The following is a 16,952-nucleotide window of genomic DNA, read 5'->3' on the forward strand; positions in this document are numbered from 1 at the left end:
GGGCCTCTCACTGTTGTGGCCTCTCCCGTTGCGGAGCACAGGCTCCGGACGCACAGGCTCAGTGGCCACGGCTCACGGGCCCAGCCACTCCGCGGCATGTGGGATCTTCCCGGATCAGGGCATGAACCCGTGTCCCCTGCATCGGCAGGCAGACTCTCAACCACTGCGCCACCAGGGAAGCCCCCTTATTTCTTCTTTAATAAACTAAGACTGAGGTGCTATTTAGCTACTGGTACTAACTCATTCTTCATCTTTAAACCCTCAGAAAAAAAGACAAATCACGCCACCATCACAACTGCCTGGAATAAAGGTAACAAAACTGACCATAATCATCATTGGGAGCCAGCATCTCCAGTGCTAGAGAAATTCTGACCAAATATTTAGCTATCAGTCATTTAAAAAAAAATCTTTATTGGAGTATAGTTGACTTACAATGTTGTGTTAGCTATCAGTCATTATAAAGAAGACACAGAAAAAGAGGAGATTCAGTATTAATGGTGAAGAGACCCTAGAGTGAAGCGAACTCAAGTCTCAATCTGCTGTCTACCAGTTACTAGCTGCATGACCCTAGGCAAGCTACTTATTTTCTCTAATCTTCAGCTTTCCCATTCGGTAAAATGACATCAGTGACATCTACCTCATGGGGCTGTTCCGATGATTAAATCAGATAATGAATATAAAACATTTAAGCTAATATTTGGCATGCTTTCAAGAGTTGTTAGGTGTTGGGATGATGGTTTTATTATAGACTAAACAGCTTCAAAACCTACATATACTGTTCATATGCCTTACTAGAAAAACCTCATCTGTCAGCTACTTTGCCGATTTTACCCAATTCAACAATATCTTAAGGCTACTTCATAATTAAACAGCTGGTGCATCAGAGTAATCTCCTAGTCACGAGTGAAGTTAAGTCAATTAGTAAATTAGTAATAGATGTAACTTTTTCACCTCAATAGATTACACTATTTATCTAAAGTCATGTAAACTGTTATGGAAGGAAAGTTGTAGAAAGATCATCCTCTTGAGGTGTATGTGAAAAACAGCATGAGCTGATGATTCTAGTAGAGAATTAGATCACATATACTCCTTAACATAAATTTTTAAACAGAAATAACCAGCTGAATGCTGTCATGTAATTCTACTAAAGTAGCATGGTTAAATTAACCAAGACAGAGAACTAAACTCAAATAGCATGTCTGATCTTTGAGAGAGATAGGATATGGCCGCAAAAGAGCACCAAGCTCCACTAAAGCAGTTCATGGTGCTAATTTTTGTTCAGTGTGAACTTATTAGATGCACATCCTGAGGCTGAGAGATATATCAGTATTGCTTAGAAACACTCTCCAGGTTGGCAAAGTCCTGAAATACAATGTTCACCTCAAGACAGCCACCCTCAGATGATATCTCACAAAGAGGTGGCAGGACAACCAATCAATGGCTGTACACTGAAATGGAGGCAATAGCAAGCAGAGAAGAACAAGATTCATTTTCCTGACTCAATAAAGGACAGTGTGAAGCAATGCAGCATGTTTGGATACCTGGGAAATATCTTATAGGTATTTATTGCAAAGTATGAAGAACTCTACAACAGGCAACACAACAGCACTGTAAGAAGTAACAGGCACTTCTCAGTGGTCAATTTCTAAAAGACAAGTTTTAAAATAGAAGAACTGTTGGCCTTGATTTAACCTTTTCTGTTATGGTGACCCACACAGATAACAATTACTTGAACAGTATTTTAAAAAGAAAATGAAAAGCAACGTATTCAGTTTATACAACCTTCTGAACCTGCTGATGTGTGACTTTATAAATGCTTGTGAATAGGTTTAGTTTGCATCATTCCTATACCTTCCTCCTCAAAGCCAACCAGACTAGTATCAATTGCAAACTTTCCCTCTTTCCCCCAACAGCAAACACAATTCTCTATACACAGTTGGCACTGAATAAATATTGATCAATCCAATGAAGTGGGATTTGCCAAAACCCCAAGGAGATTTCATCAGACCAGTGGGCCATGCTACTCTGTGCCTTGCCTCATAGTGAACTCTTTGGGGACCTTCTCCTGGTTAAAAATCCTTTAGTGTATCTGCTTTGCAGAAAGGAACTTTTCTCTTCCTATACTACCTGTCTCTAAATAAGAAACAAAAGAAAATGAGATGTCCTTCTGTAAACTTAGCCAGATAAATTGTACTTTACCCAGTGTTTGTGAGTATGTGGGGTATTGGAAAGAGGATGGAAGGAATTATGTCCTATGCGCTAGGACAAGGCCCAACAATCTTCTCATACTCTAACCACAGAGTTCGAACTATTAAGATCACATTTCATTTTCAGAGAATAAAGCTCATTTGCTTTTTGGATCCTACTTCCAGGATACTAACCACCCTTCCACTCCTGACAGGTATCTTGAGTGGGTTAGTCCAAACTGTGGCCGACTGGCATTAGTCCTCCTAGCCTCCAGAGTTGCCTTAGCTGCCATTCTTCCAAATTCTCAGGGTTCTCCTTATCTGGGGACTTCCCTGGTGGCGCAGTGGTTAAGAATCCACCTGCCAATGCAGGGGACACGGGTGTGAGCCCTGGTCTGGGAAGATCCCACATGCTGTGGAGCAACTAAGCCCACGTGCCACAACTACTGAGCCTGCGTGCCACAAGTACTGAAGCCCGAGCGCCTAGAGCCCATGCTCCGCAACAAGAAGCCACCACAATGAGAAGCCTGTGCACCACAACAAAGAGTAGCCCCTGCTCACTGCAACTAGAGAAACCCCATGCACAGCAACAAAGACCCAACGCAGAAATAAATGAATGAATGAATGAATGAATGGTTCTCCTTATTTGAAGAGAAGGAGAAGGGACCCTTTGGGGCCAGAGTGAGACTACTCTGCAAAACCTTCCTCGGGGGCTCTGCAGTTAAGTCACATCTTTTTCAATGTTCCAACAGCACAGTGTACACACCTCTATTCCAGCAAGATTACTGAATTGTAGTTTCTTTTTTTTTTTAAATAAATTGATTTATTTTATTTATATTTATTTTTGGCTGCACTGGGTCTTCACTGCTGTGCGCGGGCTCTCTCTAGCTGCGGCGAGCGGGGGCTACTCTTCATTGTGGTGTGCGGGCTTCTCTGCGGCAGCCTCTCTCGTTGTGGAGCACGGGCTCTAGGCACATGGGCCTCGGTAGTTGTGACATGCAGGCTCAGCAGCTGTGGTGCGCAACTCAGTAGTTGTGGCACACAGGCCCAGTTGCTCCGTGGCATGTGAGATCCTCCTGGACCAGGGCTCGAACCCATGTCCCTTGCATTGGCAGGCGGATTCTCAACCGCTGTGCCACCAGGGAAGCCCATAGTTTCTTTTTTATGTGTATATCACCCTAATTAAATCAATAACCTTGGTGATAGAAAGCATGCTTCATTTATCTTTGTAATTCCAAAGACGGATAAAAAGCAAGCCTACAGTAAAATTCTTTTAAATGAGTTTCTGGCATAACTCAGGGTAGTAATTTTCCAAAGGATTCTACATTCCTTTTTCTTCCTTCACACTCAAGTCCTTTGGATCTCCATCAAACATCAATCATCACAGCAAAGTTTCCTACCTCCCAGTACTTGGTTCGGTTGATACCCTCTGCATATGCTCGGGCAAAGTTGCTTTCACTGTTGAGAGCTGTAATGGCTGCACTGAGCTGAGACATGGGGTGTAGATTAGTGGGAAAGTTGTCCAGCATGGTGACCACATGGGAAGGCAGAGCTGCCCTCTTTGCCCACTCTTCTGAGAGCCAAGATACCTGTGAAAGGGAGACATTGTTCAAAACACTAGGCAAGGAAAAAAGAAAAAGAAGAGAAATTAAAAAACAAAGGGAATTCCCTGGCGGTCTAGTGGTTACGACTCGGCACTCTCACTGCTGGGGGCCCAGGTTCAATTCCGGGGAAATAAGATCTTGCAAGCTGTGCTGTGCAGCCAAAATTAAAAATAAAAAAATAAAATAAAAAGACAGTGACCTCTAAGTAAAGAAAATCCAAGAGAATTCAATACAGTCCACTTATACAGCAGAACTCTACTCTGATTCCTTCCCCTCTATAAACTACCACCCATAACCAGATCAGGATTCAGTGTCTGAGATTAGAAAAAGGCAAAGAAGGAGGTGAATGAGAAGCGCTAGTGTCCTTCTGCTTACCTGTTCCTCTGTTGGGATTTGTCCAGTTACCAGCAGCCAAAATAATCCCTCTGGCAGGGGTTCTTCCCCACCCTTAGCCTTGGGCAGCACTTTCTGGCATTCAGGGATACTGTAGCCTCGAAAACGGATGCCCTTGAGGGAGAAGAGTAAGGATTACAACTCTAAAGTTTGTTAGCTTCGAAGTCACATAATTGACTGATCCCACTTTCATCAGACCTGTCAACAAGTTAGAACTTTTTTTTTTTTTGCGGTACGTGGGCCTCTCACTGTTGTGGCCTCTCCCGTTGCGAAGCACAGACTCTGGACGCGCAGGCTCAGCGGCCATGGCTCACAGGCCCAGCCGCTCCGCGGCATGTGGGGTCCCCCTGGACCGGGGCATGAACCCGTGTCCCCTGCATCGGCAGGCGGACTCTCAACTACTGCGCCATCAGGGAAGCCCAAGTTAGAACTTTTAAAGAGCAAATCTTTAGGTAACTTACTCCTGCTTTGTACTTTTAGTTTTACTAGTTGATATATTAGAAAGGTAAACTCGCTCTTCAGTTATTCCATATATACCTATTTTCACCTTCCAAAATATACAGGTACGTGCTTTATTTTGTTCTCCGCACCCTTAGTGGTCTAAGCCAGAGGTCCCCAGAACCCTGGTGCTGGTCCACGGCCTGTTAGGAACCAGGCTGCACAGCAGGGGGTGAGCGGCAGGCGAGTGAGTGAAGCTTCACCTGTATTTACAGCCACTCCCCATCACTGGCATTACTGCCTGAGCTCCGCCTCCTGTCAGCATTATGGTGAGTTGAATAATTATTTCATTATATATTACAATGTAATAATAATAGAATTAAAGTGCACAATAAATGTAATGCCCTTGAATCATCCAGAAACCATCACCCCTGACCCATCCACAGAAAAACTGTCTTCCAAAAAACTGGTCCCTGGTGCAAAAAAAGGTTGGGGACTGCTGGTCTAATCCATGGTGTGCACAATGGTCAGTAAAATCAGTGATTATTAGTGATTGATATGAGGATCTCTTACCTCATCAGGATCAAGAACTGATGTTTCATATACCAATCCCTTCATGCCTCTCATGCCACCATACATCTAAAGAAAAGAAGAGGATGTAACCAGTTGTCTGAATAATTCAGGCTAGAGCTTGTTAGTGCTTCATGGGACCTGGGAGAGGAAATTTATTCTCTGACTTGCAAGACTTCATTTGGGGGAAGATTTCTGAGGAGTTAACTTACTATAGAATGGAACTTTAAAAGGAAGACTGCTAACGCTGGAAATGATTTTTTTAAGTTGAGAAATCACTACCTTTAGTTAGTATTTTTGCCTCTGCTCCCTTTTCTTATTGTTTTTTCTCCTGCCCACTTTTATCCCCTCATTCCCACCAACCGAAGTAAAAAGAATGGGATTGACTGTAGGGAAAGGAGATGGAGACCAATGGCTAAACACTGTTGTGAAATTATCATCTGAGCTGCTTAGACTCTTAGGACTGAAGAAGAAACGATCCTAAAGCTGTTCTAGAAGGCCTGCTAGAGCTGTGGTTTAACTGGATGATCAGCACAGCATTAACTCAAAGACAGAGAGCCTTGGGCCCAAAAGCTAAGGGGTTGGGAAGAGGAATAAAAACTTCATTTATCCCTCCCATACATGAATTAGGTTAGCCTCAACTATTAAATTTATAGAAAAGAATAGGCTAATTTCTAACAAACGCCATAAGCTTCAACATTTCCTTATGTGGGACAGACTGCTTTGAACAATCAGTGAAGAGGATGGTACTTTTGTTGAAGCATATTACAGAGCTACTTTTTGCAGGCAAAACGCTACAACCCTTACCATGTCCACAGTAATTTGGCCCACCACCGTCTTGCCATGTTGCTGCTTGAAGGTCTTAATTCTGGCCTGCTCCTTAGGTATCAGATCAGCCAATATGTCTTTCAAATTCTAAAACGAGAAGTAGAGAGGCTAAGTGATGATCAAAATATTGATTAGATTTCTGCAAAGTAGGTATGTTAAGACTGCTTTTTAGAATTTGACTTTCTCTACCTGCCAGGGAAGTCTGGTCAACTTCTCTATACAGATGAGGGTAAAATTAGGCACAGCAAGAAGGGAATGGGGAGTTGTTTAATGGGTACAGTTTCAATTCGGAAAGATGAAAAAGTTTTGGCCATGAATAGTGATGATGGTTGCCCAATAATGTGAATTACTTACTGCCATTAAATTATAAACTTAAGAATAGTCTAATTTCTAACCAATACCATAAGCTCCAACATTTCCTTGTATGGGACAGATAGTCACTGAAGAGAATGGTACTTCTGTTGAAGTACATTACAGAGCTAATTTTCCCAGCCAAAACCCCACAGTCCATATCATGTCCACAGTGCTTCAGCTATCTTAAAGTAGTAGTAGTGATAATACTTGTAACAATAACAACTGGAAACCTCCAGGAGATACTCAGGATAATGACGAGAGGCTGAGTAGTAGCCCACCACCCCTCCCCATCCCAGGGTCAAGCTGCCTCAATGATTCTCAGTCCTCTTTTCCAAACCTTACCGTGGAAGAAGCACTGGCATGCCGGGCAGCAAGAACAAGACAGGATGCATTCTGCAAAGAAAACACAAAACCTTATGCAATTGTCCTCCCTCCTATGTATTAAAAAGGAGTTACAGTGACTCAACCTCTCTTCATTTTAGCCTCTAAGGACAGTCTGACATAAGAAAGCTATAAAAGGCCTCGAGCAACCTGGAAAGAGTTACCAGTCTGGAAGCAACAGCTTCATTAGCATTCCCTGAAGAGACTCTCCCATCACCTGGGTTCTACGGCTGGGTTTGTTAGGCACAGAAGAAATGTCAGAGAGGCAGTTGTTAAAGTACCCAGTCCATCCCACTCTAGTCGACAGTAGCTCTGAGAAAAGCAAATGAGAAAACTGATCAATTACTTAACCCAGCTGGTAAGGTTTCTTCAGCACCTAGCCTTTTGGCAACACTTCAACCTCTCCAGTCTAGGAGAGCCCACAGGTGGAAGCAGCCTTTTACAACACTACCTGATATGCTCCTGGAAAAAGCACAGAGAAAACAGAATATCTACAAAGCAACAACCAACAGACTGCTCAACTGCAATGGAAACTAGAAAACTGGTAAATTATCTTTAAAATATTGAGAGAAAATAATTACTAAGCTAGAGTTGTGTACCCAGGTGAGGAAGAAATCTTAAAGGGGGTGAAATAAAGACATTTCAGGTAAACAAAAGCTGAGAGTTTATCACCTACACACCTGTACCAAAGGAATTTTTTCTTTTAAATTGAGGTATAGTTGACGTACTGTATTATATAAGTTTCAGGTATACAACATAGTGATTCACAGTTTTTTTAAAAAAGATTTATTATTTATTTTTGGCTGCACTGGGTCTTAGAGGCGGCACCCAGGATCTTCCGTTGTAGCGTGAGAGCTCTTCGTTGTGGTGCGCGGGCTTCTCTCTAGCTGTGGCCTGCGGGTTTTCTCTTCTCTAGTTGTGGCACATAGGCTCCAGGGTGCGTGGGCTCTGCAGTTTGAGGCGTGTGGGCTCTGTAGTTTGAGGCACATGGGCTCTAGTTGAGGCGTGCGAGCTCAGTAGTTGTGGCACAGGAGCTCAGTAGTTGTGGCACGCGGGCATAGTTGCCCCACAGCATGTGGGATCTTAGTTCCCTGACCAGGGATCGAACCCACGTCCCCTGCATTGGAGGTGGATTCTTTACCACTGACCACCAGGGAAGTGCCCTGATTCACAATTTTTTTTTTTGATTAATTTTTAAAGGTTATATTCCATTTATAGTTATTATACAATACTGGCTATATTCCCTGTGCTGTACAATATATCCTTATAGTTTATTTTATACTTAGTTTGGATCTCTTAACCCCCTACCCCATCTTTCCCCTCCCCACACTGTACCACTATAGTTTATTCTCTATATCAGTGTCTTTTTCTTTTTTGTTATAGTCACTAGTTTTCTTTTTTAGATTCCACATATAAGTGATCAGTATCTGTCTTTCTCTGACTTATTTCACTCACATAATATACTCCAACTCCATCCATATTGCTGCAAATGGCAAAATTTCACTCTTTTTTATGGTTGAGTAGTATTCTATTGTATATATACAACACTGCTTCTTTATCCATTCATCTCTTGATGGACACTTAGGTGGCTTCCATATCTTGGCAATTGTAAATATAAATAGTGTAGCTAGGCTATGTTTAGAGATAGATTTCTCCCCCCAAGAAAAACAACTTTCTATGAAGATTGCTGAGTTGCAACAGAAAGTTCAACACTGCCTTTGAAAAAGACAACCAGGGACTTCCCTGGTGGTCCAGAATCCACCTTCCAATGCAGGGGACACAGGTTCGATCCCTGGTTGGGGAACTAAGATCCCACATGCTGCAGGGCAACTAAGACCTCAGGCCACAACTAGAGAGCCTGCACACCACAACTACTGAGCCCATGTACCGCAACTAGAGAAGCCTGCACACCGTAATGAAGACCGAGCACTGCCAAATAAATAAACAAAAATAAAAATAATACCTAACTTGTAGTGTTTAAAAAAAAAGAAAGACAACCAGTTATACTACTACCAAGTTGTAAGGACTGAGGCAAGGAGGTTGACTTTTCTTCACAAGATTTTTTTCTCTCTTTTTTATTTTTTGGCTGTGCGCAGCACGTGGGATCTTAGTTCCTGGACCAGGGATCGAACCTGTGACCCCTGCATTAGAGCATGGAGTCTTAAGCACTGGACCACCAGGGAAGTCCCCACAAGATTATTTTGAAGATAAAATGATATTGTCAAAATAAGCCCCAGTGTCCTCATCTATAAAATGGTGCTGATACCTACCACACATCTCACAGGGTTGCCTTGTGACGATTAAATTACAATGGATGTGGAAGCACCATGCAAACTAAAGATTACACACACACACACACACACACACACACACACACACACACACACACAAACTGTGGAGAAAGTCTACATTTCTCCTCCTTTCACCAAAAGGTCAGAGACACCTTTTCTAGAAACTACAGTCATCCCTCAGTATTCAAGGGGGGATTGGTTCCAGGACCCCCTACCCCCAACAGATAGCCAAAATCCGAGGAAGCTCAAGTTCTTTATATAAAATGTTGTAGTATTTGCATATAACCTAATAAGCACATCCTTCCATATACTTCGTTGCTGCGCACGGGCTTTCTCTAGTGGCGGGTGAGTGGGGGCTACTCTTCGTTGCGGTGCGCAGGTTTCTAATTGTGATGGCTTCTCTTGTTGCACAGCAGGGCTCTAGGCGCACGGGCTTCAGTAGTTGTGGCACGCAGGCTCAGTAGTTGTGGCACGTGGGCTCTAGAGCGCAGGCTCAGTAGTTGTGGCACATGGGCTTAGTTGCTCCGCAGCATGTGGGATCCTTCCGGAGCAGGGCTTGAACCTGTGTCCCCCACACTGGCAGGCGGATTCTTTTTTTTTTTTTTAAACATCTTTATTGGAGTATAATTGCTTTACAATGGCATGTTAGTTTCTGCTTTATAACAAAGTGAGTCAGCTATACATATACATATATCCCCATATCTCTTCCCTCTTGCATCTCCCTCCCACCCTCCTTATCCCACCCCTCTAGGTGGTCACAAAGCACTGAGCTGATCACCCTGTGGCTGCTTCCCACTAGCTATTTTACATTTGGCAGTATATATAAGTCCATGCCACTCTCTCACTTCGTCCCAGCTTACCCCTCCCCCTCCCCGTGTCCTCAAGTCCATTCTCTACATCTGCGTCTTTATTCCTGTCCTGCCCCTAGGTTCTTCAGAACCATTTTTTTTTTTTAAGATTCCATATATATGTGTTAGCATACAGGATTTGTTTTTCTCCTTCTGACTTACCCCACTCTGTATGACAGACTCTAGGTCCATCCACCTCACTACAAATAACTCAATTTCGTTTCTTTTTATGGCCGAGTAATATTCCATTGTATACATATGCCTCATCTTCTTTATCCATTTATCTGTCGATGGACACTTAAGTTGCTCCCATGTCCTGGCTATTGTAAATGGAGCTGCAATGAACCTTGTAGTACATGACTCTTTTTGAATTATGGTTTTCTCAGGGTATATGCCCAGTAGTGGGATTGCTGGGTCATATGGTAGTTCCATTTTTAATTTTTTAAGGAACCTCCATACTGTTCTCCATAGTGGCTGTATCAATTTACATTCCCACTAACAGTGCAAGAGGGTTCCCTTTTTTCCACACCCTCTCCACCATTTGTTGTTTGTAGATTTTTTGATGATGACCATTCTGACTGGTGTGAGGTGATACCTCATTGTAGTTTTGATTTGCATTTCTCTAATGATTAGTGATGTTGAGCATCCTTTCGTGTGTTTGTTGGCAATCTGTATATCTTCTTTGGAGAAATGACTATTTAGGTCTTCTGCCCATTTTTGGATTGGGTTGTCTGTTGTTTTGATATTGAACTGCATGAGCTGCTTGTAAATTTTGGAGATTAATCCTTGGTCAGTTGCTTCATTTGCAAATATTTTCTCCCATTCTGAGGTTTGTCTTTTCATCTTGTTTATGGTTTCCTTTGCTGCGCAAAAGCTTTTAAGTTTCATCAGGTCCCATTTGTTTATTTTTGTTTTTATTTCCATTTCTCTAGAAGGTGGGTCAAAAAGGATCTTGCTGTGATTTATGTCAGAGTGTTCTGCCTGTTTTCCTCTAAGAGTTTTATAGTGTCTGGCCTTACATTTAGGTCTTTAATCCATTTTGAGTTTTTTTTGTGTGTGTACGGTGTTAGGGAGTGTTCTAATTTCATTCTTTTACATGTAGCTATCCAGTTTTCCCAGCACCACTTATTGAAGAGGCTGTCTTTTCTCCATGGTATATTCTTGTGGCAGGCAGATTCTGAACCACTGCACCACCAGGGAAGTCGCCTTCCATATACTTTTTCTTTTTTAAAAAATTTATTTATTTTATTATTATTTTAAAATTAATTAATTAATTTATGGCTGTGTTGGGTCTTCGTTTCTGTGCGAGGGCTCTCTCTAGTTGTGGCAAGCGGGGGCCACTCTTCATCACGGTGTGTGGGCCTCTCACTATCGCGGCCTCTCTTGTTGCGGCGCACAGGCTCCAGACGCGCAGGCTCAGTAATTGTGGCTCACGGGCCCAGTTGCTCTGCAGCATGTGGGATCTTCCCAGACCAGGGCTCAAACCCGTGTCCACTGCATTGACAGGCAGATTCTCAACCACTGTACCACCAGGGAAGTCCCCTTCCATATACTTTTTTTTTTTAATTTATTTATTTATTTAATTTTTGGCTGTGTTGGGTCTTCCTTGCTGCGTGCGTGCTTTCTCTATTTGCAGCAAGCAGGGACTACTTGTTGTTGCGGTGCATGGGCTTCTCATTGCGGTGGCTTCTCTTGTTGTAGAGCACGGGCTCTAGGCACGCGGGCTTCAGTAGCTGTGGCTCACGGGCTCTAGAGGGCAAGCTCAGTAGTTGTGGCACACGGGCTTCTTTGCTCCGCAGCATGTGGGATCTTCCCAGACCAGGGCTTGAACCCGTGTCCCCTGAATTGGCAGGCGGATTCTTAACCAGTGAGCCACCAGGGAAGCCCCTCTTCCATATACTTTAAAATCACCTCTAAATTACTTACAATACCTAATGCATTATAAATGCTATATAGTTGTAAATACAAAGTAAATGTTATGCAAATCGTTGTCAGCACGCACGTGGCAAATTCAAGTTTTACTTTTTGGAACTTTCTGGAATTTTTAATTTATTTAATTTATTTAGTTTTGACTTCATTGGGTCTTTGTTGCTGCACGCAGGCTTTCCCTAGTTGTGGCGAGCAGGGGCTACTCTTTGTTGCAGTGCGTGGGCTTCTCATTGCAGTGGCTTCTCTTGTTGTGGAGCATGGGCTCTAGGAATGTGGGCTTCAGTAGTTGTGACACGTGGGCTCTAGAGCGCAGGCTCAGTAGCTGTGGTGCACGGGCTTAGTTGCTCCATGGCATGTGGGATCTTCCCAGACCAGGGCTCAAACCCGTGTCACCTGCATTGGCAGGTGGATTCTTAACCACTGCGCCACCAGGGAAACCTCTCTGGAATATTTTTTTTTAATATTTTTGATCTACAGTTGGTTGTACCCACAGACGCAGAACCTGCGGATGCAGAACCCACAGATGCAGAACCCACAAAGAGCCGACTGTATTGCATTGCTGTCTGGTCGTGCTGAAAATCATTTGAACTAGTGTTACTGTATAAATTCCAAAACACTACATGCCTAAGGTGAGAGTTAGTAGGGCCTGAGGCTTTTTAGAAGTTAGTACCCCTCTTTCTGTTGGGGCAGGAGGGAGAAATGAAAAGGGAAGAGACCCTTCAGAAAATGTTATTTTAAAAAGAATCAATCCAAAGCTAAATTCAGAGAGCAGAAAACAAGCGAATATGGCCCTAAAACAAAGGGGGAACACCTCAACTTGTTTACCAGGGCTGCCTGCAACTCCTTTCATTAACTTCCTAAACCATCTCCTCTAGCTCACTGAGGACCATTTGGGCAGAAAGCACGCAGCACAAACAGCCCTTTAGCCTGTTCATCTTACACAGGGCGCGTGGGAGCCAGACGCAGCACTCAAGAAATAACGTTCCTGGGGACTTCCCTGGTGGTCCAGTGGCTAAGACTCCGCGCTCCCAATGTAGGGGGCTTGGGTTCAATCCCTGGTCAGGGAACTAGATCCCATATGCCGCAACTAAAAGAGTCTGCATGCCACAACTAAAGATCCCGCATGCCTCAACGAAGATCCTGCGTGCTGCAACGAAGATCCAAGGCAGCCAAATAAATTAATTAAAAAAAAAAAAAGAACTTTGCTTTTTCTTACTAGTCACCAAAAAGTGAACAAGGGAAAACCTGTGAATAAGTTCAAACTATTGTTCTACAGTGCTAACCATGTTCAAGCTATTCCATGCTCCATGGTCCCACAGATTCCCTATAATAGAGGCCCTATCTCCCAGAGACCACATCAGCACTCAACAGACCTTTTAATTGTGGGTAGTTTGTTGTTGTGGTTCTGTTTTGTTTTTAAAGAGGCTATAGGGAAACATACCATCATAGAGAAAAAAGAAGTTGAAATCTCTCCATAATGATAATTTTTCCACTTCTAAACCATGCTGAAGTTTCTGTAATGGCTGGCTGCTTCATTGGCAAGAGGAAGGATTATAAGAAGAATAGTTTAAAGTTAAATCTTAGGCAAAAGAAAAAAAATCTATCCAAGCTCAGCAGACAGAATGAGAGCCAGACAAAAACAGTTTTTTCCCCTTGTGAGAGAGAACTACTAGAATCAACGAGCTTCCTTCTCCTTTTACTTCATTTAAGGTAAAAAAAAAAGAAATCAGAAAGAAAAGGGTGGAAGGTCACCTAACAAGGCTGTAAGAATGAAACATCATTTAAAGGTGTCAGATAGGTCATGACTGCTGCTTAGTTATAGTCAATTCTCAGATCTTTTTATATGAATGCTACTTTAAAGGAATGGTTGGGGAAGAGGAACTTGCAACTAAACTATCACCCCACTTCCACCACCAGCAAAGTCTTAATTTCCTTTGTAGAGAGTGTCTTTGCCATTTAATGAGGCACCTCAAAAGTAATTTAAGGAGAGCTGATCTCAACTGTCCCTAACCTCCATCAGCAACACTTCTTAGCCAGATCTCCAATTTGCAAAGCAATGCTAGTTTGTGGAGAGCGTGGCTATGTAGCTATAGAATAAAGCTAGTATATTGTGTTCCTACTACATTTCTGGCTGTGTGACCCTAGCCAAGTCATTTAATCTTTCTGTGCTTCAATTTCCTTATCTGTAAAATGAGAACAATCTACCCAAAAAGAATTCAGAGTAATGATAGTAAAGATGATCTAAGATCTTGGAAAAAGAATAGAGGCACAGATCAAGAAGATACAAGAAATGTTTAACAAAGACCTAGAAAAACTAAAGAACAAATAAACAATACAATAACTGAAATAAAAGATGCACTAGAAGGAATCAGTAGCAGAATAAGTGAGACAGAAGAACGGATAAGCAAGCTGGAAGACAAAATGGTGGAAATCACTGCCGCAGAACAGAATAAAGAAAAAAGAATGAAAAGAAATGAGGACAGTCTCAGAGACCTCTGGGACAACATTAAACGCACCAACATTCGCATTATATGGGTCCCAGAAGGAGAAGGAGAAGGAGAGAGGGAGAGAGGGAGAGAGGGAGAGAGGGAGAGAGGGGGAGAGGGGGAGAGGGGGAGAGAAAGGACCTGAGAAAATATTTGTAAAATGGGAACAGTAATAGTACCTGCTATGAGTACCTGCTATGAGAATTAATTAGGTCAATATTTACTTAAAACCATGCCTGGCACACAGCAAGTGCTCTGTATTTATTATATAATAAATGTAGAAAATTAAATAGTATGGCCACTTTCTAGCATCCTTCAATGTCAAATTTAGTCATATTTTAGCTCACCCTGCAACCTAGGGAAAAAACTAAAGAAATATGAAGGATTTTAAAAGCAGCAATTCATTGATATGACCACCCAAAAGGCTACAATAGGAAAAATTCAAGTTAGGACAACTTTATCTAATGATGTAGAAGACAGAGCACAAAGCACATGCCTTGGAATTAGGAAAGGAAATTTGGGTTCTAGTCCCAGCTCCATTACTAAATAACTGAGACATCCAAAGCAAACAACTAACTACTGTTTCCCTTTTCCTCTCCACATTTAGGATAACACTCAAGCTACTTAGCTCAAAGTCTGATTCTAAGGCTCCAACAAGGACATATATGTAAAGGTACTCAAAAGCCTTGCTATTTAAAATATGAATGCCTAGCCTGCAATACAAGCATTACTTGGAGCTTGCCAGACATGCAGAATCTTGGGCCTCACCTCAGACCTACTAAATCCAAATCTCCAGTTTAACAAACTCACTAAGTGATTCCTATGAACAATAAAGTTTAAGAAACATCCATGGTTTAAAGCATTAAGCAAGGAAGCAGAAGGGTAGAATATAAAGAGCCTGGGATATGGTGTTATCAAGGGTCAAGTCCTAAATCCAGGTTCTGCCACTATCCTGCTGTGCTACCATGGCTGTATGACCTAACTTCTAGTTTCAATTTTCACACCTCTAAACTGGTAACAACAAAGCCAACTGCAGGGTAGACAAGTAGACTATATGAAATCATTTGCATGAAGGCATCTGGAACAGTGCCTTCTGTATAGCTGAGATCAATAAATATCTGTTTCTTAGAAATGTGTTGGCCTATTACCTACCAACTCATGTCACAATTTTCTCGTGGAGTTGGATTCCAGGAAAGAGGCAGTCAAGCCTGAGGAAGGGGTGAATGGATAATTCCCTCTAGCTGTAGAACAGGAAATAAAGCCCCAATTTCCTAAGGGCCTCCTGACCAAGAGAAGAGTCTCAAGGAGAGGAAACAAATTTAACTAACCATAATCCCCACCAGCAAGCAAATCTAGACAGGAGATGTTAGAGGACTGTCATACCCTAGGCTACATACCTCATTTCATCTACTCCTGGCTGCCAAGGAAAGCTGCTAAATGGCTTTGTATAGTACATCCAAGCTATACTCACAGATGCAACAGGCAGATTACAAATCTCTGAGTCATCCCTGAACTTTCACCTCCCAGCTCCTCCCCCAGTTCTGGAGGTGTGGCAGCGGGGCTTTTGGCTTCTGGTTGCATGCCACGTGTAAAGTCATCCTACTGGAACAGCACCTGTCAGGTGAATCAGGGAGTCACCTCACTCAATAGGTCAGCTCCTTCATGGGGAGAAATGGAGAGCGCTACTTCCGAAGATAAGGGCCTGGCTCACAATGTCTGACAGCCAGGATTCTCTACAGGATGGGGGTATCGCAATCACTAAAAGGATTTTCAAACCTCATATGCTGCCACCCCTTGCAATAACTCTTTTAGTGAGCTGGCTATTATTGATAGAAATGGGCTGTAGCTCTCAAATGTGCTATGCTAGGATGGAAAAATATAATTAAAGGAACCTCTATCTTAAAGGGCCAAGGGAGGAAAAGGACAAATAATACATGCAGGAAATTCTGCCAAAGACTTGCTTATAATACTTAGGGTATTTCTGGAATAGGGTATTGGCGAAATCACTTAACAAAAATCAATTAAAACTACTCCCTTCTCGGGACTTCCCTGGTGGTCCAGTAGTTAAGAATCTGCCTTCCAAAGCAGGGGACGCGGGTTCAATCCCTGGTCGGGGAACTAAGATCCCACATGCCACAGGGCAACTAAACCCTTGTGCTGCAACTACTGAGCCCGTGTGCTCTGGAGCCTGCGCACCCCAACTACAGAGCCAAACTAGAGAGAAGCCCACGCACCGCAACTACTGAGCCTACGCACTGTGGAGCCCATAGAGAAGCCCAAGCGCTGCAAGGAAGACCCAGCGCAGCCAAAAAAAACAAAAACAAAAACAAACTACTCCCTTCTCCCCCAAATTCTGGGAACAGTAGAATACCATTTGGATAAGCACTTACTCAATAATGTGGTTATTTCTCTTATTCCTCCTAGCCTATTATCATCATCGATTCACATCTAGGACCCTTACTCTACATGGGAAAAGCCAAATTTCCTTTGATTCCCTATCCTAGGCACATTCAGAACATATCCTGCCACATATCCAGGAGCTCCAACAAACTTGTGAGATTACAAACTACTGTGTATAAAATTAATAGGCTACAAGGATATATTGTACAGCACAGGGAATATAGCCAATACATTATAATAGCTA

General features: G+C 42.7%; 1 protein-coding gene across 1 annotated transcript in view; it reads right to left on the bottom strand.

Annotated features, from left to right (window-relative positions):
• The window catches only part of CS (citrate synthase), a 28,915-nt gene that overhangs the window by 6,415 nt on the left and 5,548 nt on the right, over positions 1-16,952 (bottom strand). The window contains exons 2-6 of the mRNA XM_027106657.1: positions 6,716-6,766; positions 5,999-6,106; positions 5,195-5,260; positions 4,166-4,297; positions 3,587-3,775 (exon numbers count right to left, since the gene is read on the bottom strand). Coding sequence (XP_026962458.1) covers positions 3,587-3,775; positions 4,166-4,297; positions 5,195-5,260; positions 5,999-6,106; positions 6,716-6,766 — 546 coding nt within the window. The remainder of the gene's footprint in view (positions 1-3,586; positions 3,776-4,165; positions 4,298-5,194; positions 5,261-5,998; positions 6,107-6,715; positions 6,767-16,952) is intronic.

The sequence above is a fragment of the Aethalodelphis obliquidens genome, unplaced genomic scaffold (genome assembly GCF_003676395.1).
Source record: "Aethalodelphis obliquidens isolate GAN/ISIS:26980383/991018 unplaced genomic scaffold, ASM367639v1 scaffold8, whole genome shotgun sequence".
Taxonomy (NCBI): Eukaryota; Metazoa; Chordata; class Mammalia; order Artiodactyla; family Delphinidae; genus Aethalodelphis; species Aethalodelphis obliquidens.